Source organism: Herpailurus yagouaroundi, unplaced genomic scaffold (genome assembly GCF_014898765.1).
Source record: "Herpailurus yagouaroundi ecotype Mexico unplaced genomic scaffold, PumYag 250, whole genome shotgun sequence".
In the NCBI taxonomy this organism is placed as follows: Eukaryota; Metazoa; Chordata; class Mammalia; order Carnivora; family Felidae; genus Herpailurus; species Herpailurus yagouaroundi.
The window spans coordinates 18,595,987-18,614,632 of NW_024412467.1; the positions used below are offsets into that span (position 1 = coordinate 18,595,987).

At 40.9% G+C, this 18,646-nt stretch overlaps 1 protein-coding gene across 2 annotated transcripts in view; it reads right to left on the minus strand.

Annotated features, from left to right (window-relative positions):
* DSP (desmoplakin) overlaps nt 1-18,646 on the minus strand; it is a 48,666-nt gene that overhangs the window by 11,262 nt on the left and 18,758 nt on the right. For both annotated transcript variants that reach the window (XM_040460648.1, XM_040460647.1), the window contains exons 5-18: nt 15,638-15,766; nt 14,407-14,457; nt 13,069-13,230; nt 12,409-12,513; nt 11,259-11,354; nt 10,545-10,670; nt 10,062-10,214; nt 7,559-7,713; nt 4,722-4,848; nt 3,737-3,938; nt 3,243-3,469; nt 2,191-2,357; nt 1,597-1,735; nt 867-1,060 (exon numbers count right to left, since the gene is read on the minus strand). In XM_040460648.1, coding sequence (XP_040316582.1) covers nt 867-1,060; nt 1,597-1,735; nt 2,191-2,357; nt 3,243-3,469; nt 3,737-3,938; nt 4,722-4,848; nt 7,559-7,713; nt 10,062-10,214; nt 10,545-10,670; nt 11,259-11,354; nt 12,409-12,513; nt 13,069-13,230; nt 14,407-14,457; nt 15,638-15,766 — 2,033 coding nt within the window. The remainder of the gene's footprint in view (nt 1-866; nt 1,061-1,596; nt 1,736-2,190; nt 2,358-3,242; nt 3,470-3,736; nt 3,939-4,721; nt 4,849-7,558; nt 7,714-10,061; nt 10,215-10,544; nt 10,671-11,258; nt 11,355-12,408; nt 12,514-13,068; nt 13,231-14,406; nt 14,458-15,637; nt 15,767-18,646) is intronic.

Consider the following 18,646-nt stretch of genomic DNA (forward strand, 5'->3'; position numbering starts at 1 on the left):
AAAATAAAATAAAATAAAATAAAATAAAATAAAATAAAATAAAATAAAATGTAGTAAGTATATCTATACGATACAATATTATTCAGTCATAAAAAGGAATGAAGTACTAAAACATGCTACACCAAGGATGAACCCTGAAAACATTATGCTGAGTGGAAAAAAGTCACAAAGGAGCACATGATATATGATCCCTTCATGCGAAATGTCTGGAATAGACAAATCTAGAGAGACAGAGGAAAGACTGGTGGTTGTTTAGGCCTGGAGGATTGGGAGGTAATGGGAAATTAGTGATAATGGGTACAGGGCTCTTTTTTTAGCACAAAGAAAATGTTCTAAACATAGATTGCAGTGATGGTTACATAATTTTAAATATAATAAAATCCATTGGATTATACACTTTCAATGGGCAAATTATATGACATAGGAATTAGTTATCAATAAAGGTAAAAGCACTGTTAGTAAAATGAACTACTTGCAAAAGTGAAGAGACTTTTTAAACCCTCATTTGGAAGAAGGCATTCCTTTTGTAGAAGATTTAATTTTCTTAAATTTCAGAAGAACACTCACTCAAAACATCTACTCCTTCCAACAATCCTAGCAAGAGTTTATAGGGCCCAAAAGGGCCTGATCAATGGCTTCCACTATTTCCCTAAGAGCCTGGAGAGTACCTGGTATGGGTTGGTTCAAGCTTGGGTTCCTGCTTCCCTCATTTGCGACAAAGCTGACTCCAGACAGTCCATGAACAGAGTGCCTCTTACGCCTAACTTACACAGCAAACCAAACCACTGCTTTTAGAATGACAAATTCAAGTGACGCTATCTTGGAACAACCAAATGGGAAGAAAGTAGGGAAGGAAGTTGGCACACCTGTAGTCTATCTGTTTGTCTATTTTTTGCCAGCGGTCTGTCAGCTGTGTGACTTTGTCACTGAACTTGCCCAGATCCAGGTCATAAAGTGGATATTGTTGTGAGGTTTGGGAGTGGATCTGCTGGGCTTTCTGCAGCTCTGTCTTCATGGTGGCCAACAATGACTTCTTCAAGTTCAAGTCATTTTTGATTTTCTGTCATGAGAGAAAGAAAGAGTACAAATTAATCTCTTGGAATATTTGTATCTTTAAGTGATAATCAAGCCAGAAAAATATATTTGCTGATTGCATTTCCCATTATTTATGTCAATAAATAGCTCCTTACTTATTAAGCTACCCCCTTAATAAAGGATTCAGTGTGTATATTTGTTTGAGAAATGCTAAATACCATACTCTATTCCATTCCTGAATAATTATAATACATATGAATATATTAAAGCAGAAGAAAAGTCCTATAGTGAAGAAACCAGTTCAATTATGTTTAACTCTGCATTTCCCAAACAAATCTCACCACAAATTACATCCGCACATAGCTCCTAATAGTACACTCTAGAAAGCAGTGTGCTAGAGATAACAACAGATATCAACCATGTGTGGCTGATGAAATCCAGTAATCCTCAAACTCATGAAAACTTAGTGAAGCCTTGGATTTGGGTACTGAGTAGTCCTGCATGATTTCCCATAATACTGTTTGTAACAGTGGTTATAAACTGAATAGAACTTTCAGTTACCTTCAGTCCGCAGCGGTAAGCTTCCACTTTATCCAGATCCAGGCACACGGTTTCCTCTTCAGTGAGTCTGGCTTCATAAACCTTTAACATGTCTTCTGTCTGCAGGATAGCTTGGAGTAGAGCTCTTACTGTGCATAAGCTGTAAAGAGCAAAGGAGGCAAATAATATTGCCAGTGACGTAATTAGCCTTTGAACATTTGGCTCTTGCCACTATTAATTAAAGAAGCCGATAAAAATTTATTTTGCCTATTTCTAAGCTGCAGGAGCCATAAACTCCTCCCCCACCCCCATATCATCTTTCAGACAGCCATTCTGCATTAATTGAAGAAGAATTCTAAGTCCTGACTCTTACAGCATATATCTCAGCTGTAAAACACGTTAGGTTTCACTACAGTGGAATTAACATCTCAGAATTACTATCTCAAAAGCACAGTATCTACAAAAGTACTATCTCAAAATTACGATCTCAAAATTCTGCAATGAACAGAAAAAACTGTAAGGCAAGACTGTAGTAAGTCAGGCATACAGAGCAAATGAAGTCTGACAAAGCTTGAGAAAAGCAAAACATCTATGATAAATGTTAGGGGCGTTTACCTATTTAAATAGCCATCTGTAACGCCATTGATATTTTCCAGTTTCTGAAACAATCCAAATACTTCATTCTGTAAATAGCAGTATTTTTCTGAACCTCTGAAGTTAGCAAGCATATCTTTAAGCTGGTTGAGAACTTCAGCGATTGCCTGGGAATCATTCTGCACACTCTGTCAAAAAAGAAGAAAAGCTCTTGATTGAACTGTGTGAGTCTTATGATCATTTTTTGTCCTGACGAAGTCCACTAAATGGAAAAGACTCAAGAGATAGAGTTGACATTCCATTTCCTTCTTTGAGGAGGCCTTATCAGCACTGTGTAAACATGGCCCTCTTACTCAGAATATATTATCTTAGATATCCCAATGCAGTGCGCAGGCATGGCCGAGCAAGAAAGATCACAGGGCTGGGAGTTGACTACACTTGGGCCGTAGTCCCAGCTCTCTCTGTAGCTTTGAGGTTTTACCCCCCCACCCCCCGACCAAACAAATCTCTCCATGTCAGTTTCCTGTCTATAAACAAAAATAATTCAGGGCACCTGGGTGACTTAGTCAGCTAAGCGTCCGACTCTTGGTCATAATCTCAGTTTGTGAGTTCGAGCCCCAGACCGGGCTTTGCACTGACAGGCTGCTTGGGATTCTCTCTCTGCACTTCTCCCCCACTCACTCACGCTCTATCTGTCTCTCTCAAAATAAACAACTAAACTGAAAAAAAAAAATCTACTTGTTTAGCCCACATCATAGGTGGTTTCAGGCAGCAACCAAATTAATGTTTATGAAAACTTTAAAAATGAACAAAGTACTATGTGGGCACAAAGGAAAAACGCTGGAGTCTGATTCAACAATCCACAAACCAACATGAAGGTGTTTTAATCCCCAGCCTGGTAACCTTCTACAAATATGGAAGTAAGGGAAAGAAAAAAGGAAATCCTGCTAGAAGCCTGTTTTCTTGAAAATCAGTGCTCCTTGCCTATAAGTATTTAAACCAGGAGGGTTTTCTAATTAGCTTGCAGATAAATAATATACCCGGAATCGAACAAAATATCACCGGATGCCTACCTTCAGCTCATTTATTTTCACTGTGATGTGGTGCGTAGACCCTTGGTCTGCTAGCAGGATGTTCTTAAGGCTCATTCTGCCCTCACAGTGCTCCATCTGCCTGCGAATCTTCTGGAGCTCCATCAGCATCCATGTTTCCTGCTTGTCATGTTCTCTGTTGGTTTCAATCACTTTATTATGGTTGACATCTTGGCAGGAACCATGATGAGTGATTTCAGTTGTGGTTACTGTAAAAATATGTTAGGACCACAAAAGTCAGAGAATTCCTAGCTAGAAGGGTACTTGTCCTCAAAAAGCATCTGTACTGCCTGAACTACAGCTCCTTCTTTGATTTGAGTCTGAAAATTTAGTGTATGAGTGACTTTTGATATGTTATTTTTCAAAGTTGATTCTGAAACTATTTTCTGTTAAAGCTGTGTGTGCGGTTTCGTGCAAACTACTTTCTGTTAAAGCTGTGTGTGTGGTTGATAACAAAGAGAATAGACGCTCCAAACCTGTCTGGTGCTGGGGGTAGCCGGGGAGCTGTATGACCAGGGTCTGGTAGTGCTTCTGGGCATCTGTGAACTGGGACTGCATTTTCCGCTTGTCATCATCTCCAAACATCTCCGAGCCCTGGCTGTTTCTGATGAACTCTTGGTAATGCAGCTCAAGGTCAGATATTGTCTTCATGTAATCTTCCTGCCGCATGGTTTTCAGCTGGAAGTAAACCAGGCAGGAGTGTTTGATTACCCCCACAGGGTGACCAAGGGGAGTGCCCAGAAATGCCCTGTGCTAGAGGGGGCTTAAGGCAATCCTTGTTAAAGACCCGTTAAGATATAAAAGGTCCTGGAGAATTACGAGATTGCTCCTCAGAACCATAGCAGTGGGCTGTCAATTTATTTTTCCTACAGAATTTTATTCTTCAAAGGAAATATTACTCAGAAGTCACAAATCTAAAGCAGATCACAGCAAAGCTGCTCTGACCGCAAAGAGAAAAGGGGGACAAAGGAGATCCCAGACTTACTCATTCTGTACCTCTCTCCTGGCCCTGTTATCCCTAGTGGAACCCCTTAAGCCGGGATTCTTCAGACCACAACTTGAAAACCACTGATCTAGAGGAAGGACTGCTTTGAGTGTTATGCCATGAATTCTGTCCCACCATTCACTTCTATGATATCCAGTTAATAGTTTATGACCTAGCTTTCCACTGCATCAAAGGACAATAGGATCCAGGATAGTACAGGACCACGTGTCTTTTCCATGGGTACTTCTGGCTTGTCAGGTAGCTTCAGTCAGTACTTCTTTTTGTACCAGAGCCAGCCGTGTGCAAATCCCTCCCATCCTACTTGGGATGAGCCTCGCAGGCAGGCTGATCTGACTCTTCAGATGAGACACGAACAGATTAGCCGCCCTGCTAAAAGGTCTGCCTGGCAGAAGCGAGCACCACAGGGGGCAGCTTGGCGCCTCCTCCAGGCAGCCTGCGTGGTCCTCAGGATGTACCTTGGCAATAGTCATGGCCCTGATTTTCTCGATGTCGATCATGCAGTAGTGCCAGGACACCAGGCTCTTCATGTTGATGTACAGCTGGTTCCACAGAGCCAAGATGGCTTCGTAGTATTGTTCGATCCTGGAAGGCACAAGGGGAAAACACACTGGAGCCCGGCTTTCAAACTTCCACCCAAACAGGAAACCTGCTATGCTCACATACTGTGTTAAAACTAAAACAAGAACCAACAGAGTAATAGTTAACGTATACAGTGAATGTATACTTTCCAGACATTCATCATTTCAATGGGTCTGGACTAATTTCCTCCCCCAAAGTTCATTCTCAATGATCCACATCAGTGTAGATAATTCACTTTTGCTCAAAACACACATTTCCTTGTTACTGTGTTGTTTGTCAGCAACTTTTTAATTGACAGAGGTCTAACACCATGCAGGATGGCAGGGAGAAACCGGTGATGGAATGTGGATGGCTACTGCAGCCTGGGAGTGAGTGTGTGGGCTCATTATGCTACTCTCCCTATTCTGTGTACAGTTGAAGATTTCCATACTTAAATGTGGAAAAGAATCTGCTGTGGACAATCTGTAAAATGAATGCTCTACTTGCTTGTTGATGAGCAGGTATTCCTAAGAAGGGCATTTTATTTTTGTGGCTACCTGTAAAATTACTGGTTGTCTAAGAAGGGGAGAAGAACTTTGAAACAATGCTTCAAGATACATGGTAAGAATGGTTTCCTCACAGACATCCAGGTCCAGGAGGCACAGAGACCTCCCATCAAAATCAACAAAAGCAGGTCAACACCAAGACATATTGTAATTAAATTTGCAAAATCCAGTGCTAAAAAATCTTAAAAGCAGCAAGACAAAAGAAGTCCTTCACTTACAAGGGAAACCTCATAATGCTAGCTGGAGATTTCTCAACAGAAACTTGACAAGCCAGAAGGGAGTGGCATGATGTATTCAAAATACTGAATAGGAAAAATCTGCAGCCAAGAATACTCTATCCAGCAAGGCTAACATTCTGAATAGAAGGAGACATAAAGAGTTTCCCAGGCAAACAAAAACTAAAGGAGTTCATGACCACTAAATCAGCCCTGCAAGAAATGTTAAAGGGAGCTCTTCGAGTGCAAAGGAGAGACCAAGAGTGACAAAGACAAGAAAGGATCAAAGAAAATCCCCAGGAACAATGACAAAACAAGTAACACAGTGCGAATAAATACAGATCTATCAATAATTACTTTGAATGTAAATGGACTAAATGTTCTAATCAAAAGACATAGGGTGTCAAAAAGGATAAAAAAAAATGACTCATCCATATGCTGCCTACAAGAGATTCATTTTAGACCTAAAGACACCTACAGATTGAAAGTGAAGGGGTGGAGAAATGTTTATCACACAAAAGAAAGTTGGAGTAGCAATACTTATACTGGACAAATTAGACTCTTTTGCTTTTGTATCATTTTTATCCTGCTTTGGTATCAGGGTAGTAATGGCCTCATGGAATGATTTTTTTTTATTTTATTTTTTTTAATATATGAAATTTATTGTCAAATTGGTTTCCATACAACACCCAGTGCTCATCCCAAAAGGTGCCCTCCTCAATACCCATCACCCACCCTCCCCTCCCTCCCACCCCCCATCAACCCTCAGTTTGTTCTCAGTTTTTAACAGTCTCCTATGCTTTGGCTCTCTCCCACTCTAACCTCTCTTTTTTTTTTTTCCTTCCCCTCCCCCATGGGTTTCTGTTAAGTTTCTCAGGATCCACATAAGAGTGAAACCATAACCTCATGGAATGATTTTGAATGTATTGCCTCTATTCCATTACTTGTAAGATTTTGATAAAGATCATCATTAATTATATAGTTTTTAATGTTTGGTAGAATTCACCAGCGAAACCATATGGTCTTGGGCTTTTCTGTGCTGGGAGATTTTTGATTTCTAATTGAACTTGAATTCTTGTTATTTGTCTAAGAAGATTTCCTATTTTTTGGATTCAAGATCTGAGATTCAATCATGGTAACTTGTGCATTTTTAGGGATTATCTGGTTTTTTTTTCTAAGTTATCTGAATTGTTAACATATAATTGTTTATACTAATCTATTATCACACTATGTATTTCTGTGGTTATATGCTGTACTATTTTCTCTTCCATTTCTCATTTTGGTTTTTGAGTCTTCTCTCTTTTTTTTTCTTAGTTAATGTAAAGCATTGCCAATTTGTTTCTTTTTGTGGAAAAACTGGTTATTACTTTCCATGTTCTGTTATTGTTTACTCTGATTTCTATTTTATTTCTTTCTGATTTTCTTTGTTCTTTTTTCTTCCTCTACTAAATTCTAGCTACGTTTCTTCTTTTTCTAGTTCCTAGTGGTGTCATGTTGTTTATTTGAACTTTCTTAATACAAGCATTTATGATATAAATTTCATTCTAATATCCACTTTTGCTGCAACCCACCCATTTTGAAATATTGTGTTTGCTTTTTCTTTGGTTTTGAGATATATTTTGATTTGCTGTTTGATTTCTCATTTGGCCCATTGCTTGGACAGTTGTGGGTTGCTTAATATTTATATATTAAATATTTAATATTTTTTTAAAAGAATGGCTTCCTCCAGTCCCCCTATACAGTCAGACATTCTTTTTTACCTTCCAATAAAAACTATAGTATCTTCAACATAAAGTTACATGACAATGCAAGGGGACCTTCCCGAGGCTCCTTTTTTCAAAGGAGGGGATTATAGTGAAAAAGGGTGGGTCTACATTTCTTGTATAAGCATTCGCCCCCTATTTCTCCACACTTGCATTCACGCTGTGGCCACTAGGAACTTCAACAACTTACTTGCAAGAGAGGTCCACAGCCAGAGGATTCGGAGGGGGTATAATCAGACCAACAGAAGGGACGAGCATGTCCACGCCTCCCGGACCCGTCACATACCACTTGCTGCGCTCATTATTGTCCTTCAGGATACACTCGTCCCCTTTGTGCACGATTTTCTGTAAGGCAAGCGGCCCGGTGTTTTGGCTTTACTCATGAGTACACACATTTTTATCTTTTTTCTCAAAGGGAGAAATAGAGATGAAATATGCAAACTGTTTGAGCTTTTATCTTATTATTTGCCCTTAAATGAAGATGATCTTTACACATCCCATCAATACTGATGCTTTAAATAATACATGTGAGCCTAAAAGGTGTGTATAAAATGAATTAGGTAAAGTAACTTTCCAACGACAGCCTGGGGAATCCATCAGTAAAGTGAGAAATCCTTTTGTAAAGCAAAAATTCCCCCCGTGGCTTTTCTATTTTTGTGAGTTCATATTTTATATATTAGATTTGAGTATGTGGGAGTCACCTGTCTCATTCACTTGCTCTTAAAAGTTAGAAATAAAAAGAAATTCTGAAATTCTTTCCCAGAAAATAACTTTCTAAATTAACTACAACATCTAAATAGCTTACTTTTTTTTAAGTTAATTTATTTATTTTGAGAGAGAGGAGGAGAGAGCGCACAGGCATGAACAGGGAAGGGGCAGAGAAAGAGGGAAAGAGAGAATCCCAAGCAGGCTCTGTGCTGTCAGTACAGAGCCCCACATGGGTCTTCATGTCACGAACTCTGAGATCATGACCTGAGCCAAAATCAAGAGTCATATGCTTCACTGACTGAGCCACCCAGCCCCCTGAATAGCTCACTTTCTAAATCAACTCCATAGTTTCTTAAAATGGGTACACTTCAAATAGGACAACTATCTTAACTAGTGAAATGTAATAAGCTTGATATTTATGTATTTCATATCTCTATTTCAACTTGCTTCTCTCCATGCAAGTTCTCTCTTTTTTTTTTTTTAATGTGTATGTATTTTTAAGAGTGCGAGAGAGAGAGACAGTGAGATTAGGGGAGAGGCAGACAGAGAGGGAGACACAGAATCCAAGGCAGGCTCCAGTCTCCGAGCTGTCAGCACAGAGCCCGACGTGAGGCCGGAACTCAAACTGTGCGATCATGACCTGAGCCGAAGTCAGTCACTTAACTGACTGAGCCACCCAAGTGCCCCTAACCATGCAAGTTCTTAAAACATTTCCACCTGTTAGAATAAACTCCACTGTTTTATAACATGTATCTAAACAGCTGGTCATATATTTCTTAAATCCTCCATAATTTTTACAGGAAAACAAAGTTGTGCGGGGGCGCCTGGGTGGCTCAGTCAGTTAAGCATCCGACTTCAGCTCAGGTCATGATCTTATGGCTCATGAGTTTGAGCCCTGAGTCAGGCTCTATGTCTTTTCACTCTGTGTCTCCCTCTCTCTGCCCCTCCCCTGCTCCTGCTCTGCCTCTCTCTCTCTCAAAAATAAACATTAAAAAAAATTAGAAAAAAAAGAAAAAAAGCTGTGAAAATCACATAAGTAATTAGTAAAAACAAGTCCTCTTTCCATATAAATGCTTGTATTTACCACAGAGCCTGTAGGATTAATACGCTCAATCAATTCATAATGTCTGTAACCACATTCACTTCAAACGCAGCATAATGCTCACATTCCCGCTTTCTTTCATGTCAGAAACTTAAAGTTCTTTACAAAAATTTTAAGACTTTAAAATTTAAGATTTAAAGGGTGGGGCATGGGGTGGCTCAGTGGGTTAAGCATCTGACTTCAGCTCACGTCATGATCTCACAGTTCATGGGTTCCAGCCCTACCCTGTGCTGACAGGGCAGAGCCTGCTTGGGATTCTCTCTCTCTCCCTCTCTCTCTCTCTCTCTCTCTCTCTCTCTCTCCCCCTCCCTCTCTGTCCCTTCCCCCACTCTCATACACTGTCTCTCAAAATAAATAAGCTTAAAAAAAAAGATTTAAAGGGTAATCACAGATGAAGTTCTGCATATTAGAAGAAGAGAAGTATTAATACTTAAAATGAAAAGTTTAAAAATAACTGTTGCCCTGGGCACCTGGATGGCTCAGTCGGTTCGGCATCCGACTCTTGATTTCGGCTCAGGTCATGATCCCAGGGTCATGAGACAGAGCCTCACGTACAGCTCTGTTGTAACCTCAGAGCCTGCCTGGGATTCTCCCACTCCCTCTTTCTCTCTGCCACCACCCTCCACTTGCCTCTCTCTGTCTCTCTCAAAATAGATAAATAAACATTTAAAAAATAATCACCACTGTCCTAATTATCAAGAGCTATGATAAGAGTCAGAGTAAAGCTGCTGCAGTTCAACAGTTTGTTGCTCTGTGTATGAAAGCAAGGCATTGACTTGGCTGCCCACTGATACGTGGGTTAAACTCTACTCCCTCGATGGCAAAAATCTCTAAGCAAAGAAAGGGAAAACGTGTGATTCATTCTGAATGAGTGAGTACACACCTGGTCTTGTTTGTAGTCACAGAGAGCCCTGAGAATAATGGGTTTGTTGCTTCTGTAGTCTGGGTTGCGTGGTTTCAGCTGCACAATCTTCTTGGACTTGTTTACCAAGTTCTGGACCTGACGCTTGTATTCCAGGATTTTCTCTCGTTCTTTCTGCAATTGGAAATAAGATTGTACTTTAGCATAGATGCTCAGTGCATTTCAGGTAAGACCTGCAAATGACATTAATATAGCTGCTACGACGTCACAAATTAGGTATTGCTACAGATGCCTCAGCTACAAAAGGCTGCAGGTTTATCTATCTGTAGGGACGATAGGAACCTTTCATAACAAGCCACTTCAGCAGCTACAGAGCCATGAATGAAGTGGGCAGGAAAGAATATCATTGCGTGAAAAGACTTTGCCAATAGAATTTGAAGTATGCTTTCCAAAGGAATTTTCTTGGTAAGTAATCAGTATTCTGTCTTTGTTTTGCAACCATACCTCCAGCTCCTTGATCTGTTCCAGCAGGCGCTGCAGGGGCATGTTCTTGTCACAGGGGTACTTCTTCCTGATGGAGTCCTGAAGGCCCTTCAAGTAGGCTTCAGTTGACTGGGCTTCTTCAAAAAACTATTAAAGATGAGAGTGATCACATGTTAAGGAAAAGGAACTCAGTAGGCAACTACTATTTCCATTTCAAGGAGTACCTTCCCGGAGTCTATTTAATAGGTGGCTAAAGGAAAAGGTTACAGCAGAAGGTATATTAACCTACGTGACAGCCAGACCAGAGACATCTGAGTGACTCATGATCAAGTTGCCAATCTGTGCTCCTTGACATGAAAGGCCAATAAATAGGATTTGTAAAATATTTTGAAGACTGTATTCAGTGCTTCTAGGAGTACATTCAAAAGATAAAGTATGCTGGGGCACCCAGGTGGCTCGGTCGATTAAGAATCCGACTTCAGCTCAGGTCATGAGATCGTAGTTCACAAGTTCGAGCCCAGGGTCGGGCTCTGTGCTGACAGCTCAGAGCCTGAAGCCTGCTTCAGATTCTGTGTCTCCCTCTCTCTCTGCCCCTCCCCCACTCATACTCGGTCTCTCTCTCTCTCTCTCTCTCTCTCTCTCTCAAAAATAAATAAAACATCAAAAAAATTAGAAAAAAAGAAGATAAGGTATTAAGACCTATACGACAACTAAATTACTACTAAGCATAAAAACCTGGAAGTAGGCAGCATTTTCTTTGAGATGAACATCAATGCACTTAGTGATCTGGAGAATCCAGCTCCACTGTGTCTGAAGAGTATCCATATATGCCTGAAACAAGAAACCATCAGCTGTCACATTGCCACTCAGTGACAAGGACATCCATTCTTTGATTGACATGGGAGCCTGAATGAAAGTTACGAAATATGTTTTATCTAATACCAAATCAAGCAAACATTTTTCTAAAAATTGAAAACAGAAACTTCCCAATGCAGGGGGTGCCTGGGGAACTCAGATGGTTAACTGTCTGATTCTTGGTTTTGACTCAGGTCATGATCTCACAGATTGTGAGGTCTGTGCTGATAGCACAGAGCCTGCTTGGAATTCTCGCTCTCTGTCCCTCCCCCACTTGTGCACGTGCACAGTCTTACTCTCTCAAAATAAAAAAATAAAAAAATAAAATTTCCCAATAGGGAACTCTCGGTATGGTAGAAATTAAAAACAGTTTTAGCAAATAGATACCATTAGGAGATTAGCCAAAATATTCACTCAAATGGCATAGTTACTGACCAATCAGAATCAGAACAGACACTGGGTGGCACTGGGGCAGGGTCCTTCCACTGCACCCTGTTCCTATACAGCTTCTGAATGATGAGGAAGTCCAAGAAACCCATGCAGAGGGCTTGAGGGGTTTAAGGCAGTGACTCTTATCAACTGGTATGAAAAACAGTTTCTAACAACCAGTATGGCCATTACAGTGCTGCTACCAGCTAATGTTGGCCTTTAGCACAGCCCACAGATGGCAGCCTAGGGCAAAGGTCAGCGGCCCGAAGGCTACACTGGACCCACTGTGTGTATTTATAAATAAAGTTTTATTGGAACACAGTCATGTTCATTCACTTACATGTTGTTATGGTTACTTTCACACAACAATGTCTGCGTTAAGTAATCTCAACAGAAACCAAATGGCCTGCAAGCCTAAAATACTAATTATTTGGTCCTTTCCAGAAAAGTTTGTCAGCCCCGAGTCTAGGGTTTTGATCCCAAAATATGTAAAATAAACTTGTCATGGCTTTATGATACATACGAATCATTCAATCTGTATAGTATTACTTTATAAAAAGTTCCCCTTTACTCTCTATTGAAAATATCTCTTGAAGCCTACCTCAATTTTGTCTGAAGCTGGATGCTGATTGAGGACAAGTTGGTCACTTTCTTGTTTAAGCTTATTGAGCTCTTTTTCCTTAACTTCCAGTTGGCTCATGCGTATCTGTAAACAAAAGAAAAACAAATCCATCAGAGCAAAGTCACCATTAGCCGGCCATCACTTCTACTGGTTTTAGGGAAAATTAGAATACAAAACTGCATTCTGGAAATGAACAATGTCAAACAGTCGAATTATGGTGTCCTCAAGAATCATAGCATTTTAAAGACCAGAAAGGATGTTTGAGATCATCTAGTACGTGGCAGATGTCACACTGGAGACATGTCTTGTCCCAATCCACACAGGCAAAGGGACAGCAACAACTAATGGTGAGATTTCCTAATCCTAGGTTTGAATCCACCAACCATCCTACTGGGCTACACACACTTTGGGATATCCAAATGCATAATTCTGACTCTTATCTACTGTCTTCCAGGATGGTAAGCAATGCATTGCCCCTCTAGAGTCACTGAGAAGTTTCCAGAAAGGAACGGCTTGTCATGACCATTTCAACTGAGGCAGAATTCCACATAGCTGATTAAATTATTGAGACCTTTGTCCCCATGTCAGGGCCCTGTCAGGCAAGAGCCTCGCATCTACAACTCCGAGGGGCAAGCTTACAGAGAAGGCCTCCTGCTTCTGGGCGATGTTGGTGTTCCGGTCGCTCCAGTCATAGAGCAGTTCCTCCTCCTCACAGTCATTGATCCACATGATCTCTCGGGACGTGGCCTGGATGATGTTCTGCAGCTGTCGCAGGTGATCCATCCTCTCAAAGGACGCTTTCTGCAAGGCAAGTTCAAAAGCAGCATTAGGATAACAGTATGCACCTTACTGGTGTTCTCTGCAGATTCCATAGATAAATCTGTGTGGTCCCTTTTATTTAAAAAAAAATTTTTTTAATAGACAAATACAGGGGCGCCTGGGTGGCTCAGTCAGTTAAGCATCTGCCTTCAGCTCAGGTCACGATCTCACGGTTCGTGAGTTCGAGCCCCGTGTCAGGCTCTGTGCTGACAGCTCAGAGCCTGGAGCCTGCTTCGGATTCTGTGTCTCCCTCTCTCTCTCTGCCCCTCCCCCACTCATGCTCTGTCTCTCTCACTCTCTTGAAAGTAAACATTAATTAAAAAATAAAAAAATAAATAAATCATATGAATCGGTAAAATCTTCCCTGACCACCTAGGATGTGTAAAAAAAAAAAAAAAAAAATCCATCCAAACTTATGATCAACAAGGGAGCAATTTTAGATTCAGTGGAATAGCCTAACCCAAAAGGGTCTTGATTCAGACACTGATGTTTGGTTTCAAGAATTAGTTTTAGACTACAAAGGGAAAAACGGATGCTTAGAAAGATAAGCCAAGTTTTTCCTGCCCTCTGCCGCACCCCAAAATTTCAAGGTGCCATCAGTCATGCCCCGGATCTAATAGGACAATTGTGTCCTACATTGTGTCCCACTAGCCACATTATTTTAAAAGGATCACTGCCAACAAGAAAATATCAAGGACGTGAAGCCAGGGTGTCACGAGTAGGTGAAAAAAATGGCAACTGCTCTTCTTACCAGTCAAGTGAACTGATTTCATGTTTGTCATAAAATGGTGATGACGGTCTAATCACTCTCTATCTGGGGAAAACAAGTCTTATTTTTGTTTATACTTCATAAAAAGGCTGCAATTGACCAATGGAAAGCTTTATTTCTTTAACACCAAGTATTTAATCTGTGTTATATACGTGACCCTCAACTTGCAAATAAACAGAATATCGCTGAATACTGTCTTCAGAAAAAAAGTCTTCTAACTTCACTTCTGAAGGAACCCCAGCAGTGGAAATGCAGTTAGCATCTACAAGCCCCTAACTATTACTTCCGGGTACTTCCTGGGTTATTAGGTGCTGCCGCCCAGGCTGTTCTCCACTTTTATGGAACTGAACTGAACTGAATGCAGAGATGTCAGAAATAAGTCTGCTTACCAGCAGGTTTTCATACTCCTCCTCCAACTGGTAGATCGCAGATTTCTCCCGCTAGAAAAAGACAAACAGCGAGCAAGTAGTTAATTCCCCTCGTGGGTTTGTACAAAAAGAGCAGCCCTTCTAAACCTCCTTTTTGTCAGATATTGACTTCAGATCCCTCAGTAGAAAGACATATTTGCTCTAGAAAATCTCAGAAAAATCTCTCAGTAAAAATCCCTTTTACTCATAGGGACCTTTTCCCTCACTGGCTTTTTTTTTTTTTTTTTTTTTTTTTTTTTTTGAGAGAGACACAGAGAGAGAGAAAGAGAGAATAAGCAGGGGGAGAGACAGAGAAAGAGAGAGAGAAAGAGAGAGAGAGAATCCCAAGAAGGTTCCGTGCTCCATGCAGAGCCTGATGCAGGGCTTGAACTCACAAACCATGAGATCACAAGCCAAAATCAAGAGTCAGACACTCAACCAACTGAGCCACCCAGGCGTCCCCTTACTGTGCTTTTGTTGCTATCACCACAAAAGGTTGATCACTTAAAGACTCACATGTTAATTCATGTGTTAAGTTTCACAAGACAACTTAGGACTCTCTAGACCTTAGAGAAAAAAGGGAGAAATTTGGTGAGATATTCAGGTAGACAAAAGTAAGGGAGGAAAAAAGGCAGAAGTGAGGATGAGTATCTCTGGTCTAAGTAAAAAAGTGAGGGATTTAAAAGCAGGAGATCTGGTCAGGGGGATCCAAGTACTTAAAATCGAGTGATTATTTCATCCTGTATTTCTTGAGCCAGATGCAAGTCAGTCCTTTGACAAACGAAAAGTGTCAGGAAGAGACATGATTTCCCTTATTAGAAATCCATTGAATTACCACATAGGAAAGGATTTTCCAAGCACACAAATTTTATAATTGTAGCTCTTTCTCTATTTAAGAGATGCTCTGCTTTCTAAAAACAAACAAAAAACCCTACCACCCTCAAATACCCTATTCTAAAAACTGTGCCCAAATGCATGTGTGTCCACCTTTCGCCTTCTGTTTACCTCTCCCTCGAGTGTTAACACAGTCTCTAGAGACAGGTCTATTTGAGCCCACTTCCCCATTTATGAAATGGGATTTTTAGAAATTCCCAGTCTGTTATGGAAGAAATCTTAGGCTAATGTTTCAGACAAAAACGCCCGGGATCGAGAAATTCCACAATCCCTCCATATACTTTTCTAAGATTTTAAAAATGAAAACATCTCAAAGTACCAGGTCAGCCTTAATTTTGTCCAGCTGCCAGCGATAGTCCCCAATGGCATTGTGGATGCTCCTGTGGCTGTTGATGTGCTGCTCCACGGAGGCCAGGTCCACGCCCCAGGCCACCATATCCATCTCCGCCTGCCAAGGGAAAGAGTGTGCCCTTCATTTCCAATCCTTTCCATTAGATTCACCTTAGCCCCAGCAACAGGGGTCAGAGTATCAAGGGACAGCCATAGCTACCATTCAGATAAACATGAAGATGTAAATATTCAATGTTCTCGCACGCGCCCCCGCGCCCCGCCAAAAACTGTAAAGGCTTGGAATTCCTGAATAGCAAACAGGGCTTGCCCAATACTTCCCACAACTTGTTCAACCCCAGCTCAACACGGCTGAGGAGAGATGATGCAGGAAGGAGACCCTTAAAAGCTAGATTATGTCCTCTAACGAAAAAAATATCTACCTGTGCACATGCAAGTGGCATGTATTTGTATATTATGTGTATGATATATTAGAAAATAGTGATAGAAGTTCCTATATTAATTTTATTTTTTTTAATATTTATTTGTTTTGAGGTGCAGGAAAGGGCAGAGAGAGAGGGAAAGACAGAATCCCAAGAAGGCACTGCGTTGTCATTGAAATGAAGTGAAGTGAAGCCTGACACGGGACCCGATCTCACGAACGGTGATATCATGACTGGAGCTGAAATCGAGTCGGGCCCTCAACTGACTGAGCCACCCAGGTGCCCCTATATTCATTTTAAAATGTGCATCAGAAATAGCTCATTAAGGTCAGTCATGTACTACTTCCCAAGCTAAACGGCTGACCTCAAAGTATTTTTCACTGTTCATTTCTTTAAATTATTGCGATTCGTGTTAATTGTTGACTCTTTAAACTTGGCATTTACCATTACCTTTCAGGATGCAAAACTCCCTATGGCCCACTTCAAAGAGAAGTTACTATAGCACATACTCAAAGTCTCATGTTAGCTCTTTAAGAAACCTGACTTTCTAATTTGAGTCCCCACTACTTCAAATTTAAGAATGCCACATAATAAGAAACAAGCGTACTATTCCACAAGTTTCATACTGAGGCAGGTCTATTATCTCACGTTTCTTTTGCACGAGCTCATGTAAATTTTCAAATCACCTGTGTCATCTCTTACACACGCCAAGGGCAAACATCCCAGTCTGGTATTGCAGCAAGAACATAACACACATTGTTCTAAGCCACATCCATGTTCTAATACACTTGGCAAGCCTTCAGAAAGGGGAGCCATTTCAGTCAGATTGCTGAAAGTTACCGGGGACTTTGACCTTTCTCTCCCTTGCTCTTTTCGGCTTTCGAGCAGAAACAGGTGAGTGTACTAGTAAGTTAATAGGATGACCAGGCTCCCGTGCACGCCCCTCATTACCAGCCAGGTGTATAGTATCTGAGCAGCCCATCAGCAGAAACACAAATCTGGGAAACAAGAAAAACCTGGCACAGGAGATGTGTGACTGCTTACTGATCATGTGGCTGGGGACACTGCTGCTGCTCCCTTATCAGCTAGCTGGGCCTGTGGCCCAGTCTCCTGGGAGTGAGAAAGAATGCAGGCTGTGCTTGGGGGAAGAGGGATAAGAGGAAAAGGGCCCCGAGAGAATCCCAGAGCAAACCCTCAGTAAGTGATAAAACTACTTCTAGTTCCTTTCAAACCATGGGGGCCAGCTGATCTGAACTGCATTGCTCATCAATGGCACCTATTAAAACAACACTCCCCCACCATGACAGAAAAGTGAGCCCACGGGACGATGCCATTTTCCAAACTTAAAAATGTTGAGCCTTTGCTACAAAGGATTCTTGCCAAGCTACACCCAACATGAATACAGAAAATGACCGCTGATGAGCTGTCATGTTATATAACTGTAATACTGACTAAGGAGGAATTAGGCGATGGGATGTTTTCACACCAAACAAGTAACTTGGTTCAAAGGTGGTCTCACCTAACATCACTTATGATGTAGCTCAAGCCCCACCGGCTCTGCCAAGCAAGCCTTCCTTTGAGGGCTCCATTCCACAGGGACTGGAGCACCACCCCTCCCCCAGCCCTATCTGAGCAGGATTTTATTACAGCTCAAACACAGCAATTAACCCCACACTGTTCTGGACAGAAATCTGGCATTTGGGTGTACATGTCTTGTTTTCTTCAATAACATTCATTTCCAGGACTATGAAACATAATTTTGAACACACCCTTTCTGGTATGGTGCCAATAGATACAAAAAGCTCAAGGAATGTGTGTTCAAAGATGAGAAGAGAATCTGAAAACATACAAATAGGACTCTTATTTATGTTTCTGGGATTATAACTGACTTTTCTCCTCTATAAGCCCCACCTTCTATAATAGTATTATATAGTCTTTATAACAAGTAGGAGAAAAGCTTAATTGAATGAATGAATGTACAGACCCATAAACCCTCACCACTTAGGTAAAAACATATACAAAAAATGTTAAGTGGTTGAGAAACTTTGAACCCACTGCTCAATCGGTCCAACAACAAACAACAAAACCAGTATTTCTTACAACCACAACCACATGGGATAACAAACGATGTCTGCACAACTTCTCATTCTATCGTATCCACCTTCTCGAGAGAAGGGTGGGTTATTAGCATCAGGTTTTTCATTATAAAATCCCCATCTACATGATTATGATATATTTCTAATGCCACCTGTTCATTAAAGGGCCTAATGACCACATAAAACAACAAAACAATAATTAGCATTGGAAAACACTTTGTAGAAACTGCAGTTGTAGGGAAAGGCTCAGCATATACTTTGGTTGCCATTATTTTACTCCCTCCCACACCCATGACGTAATGATTGAACAAGGCAACTGATACTTCAAAAGTATAAGGTAAGCAACCGATGAGCCCAAACCAGAATATCCAGTTTTACTGTTTCCAGCTCCTCCAATTTAGCATTTTAAATAAACCTCTACAAGATTTTTTTTAAGTACCTATCAGTAACACAGATGAGGTC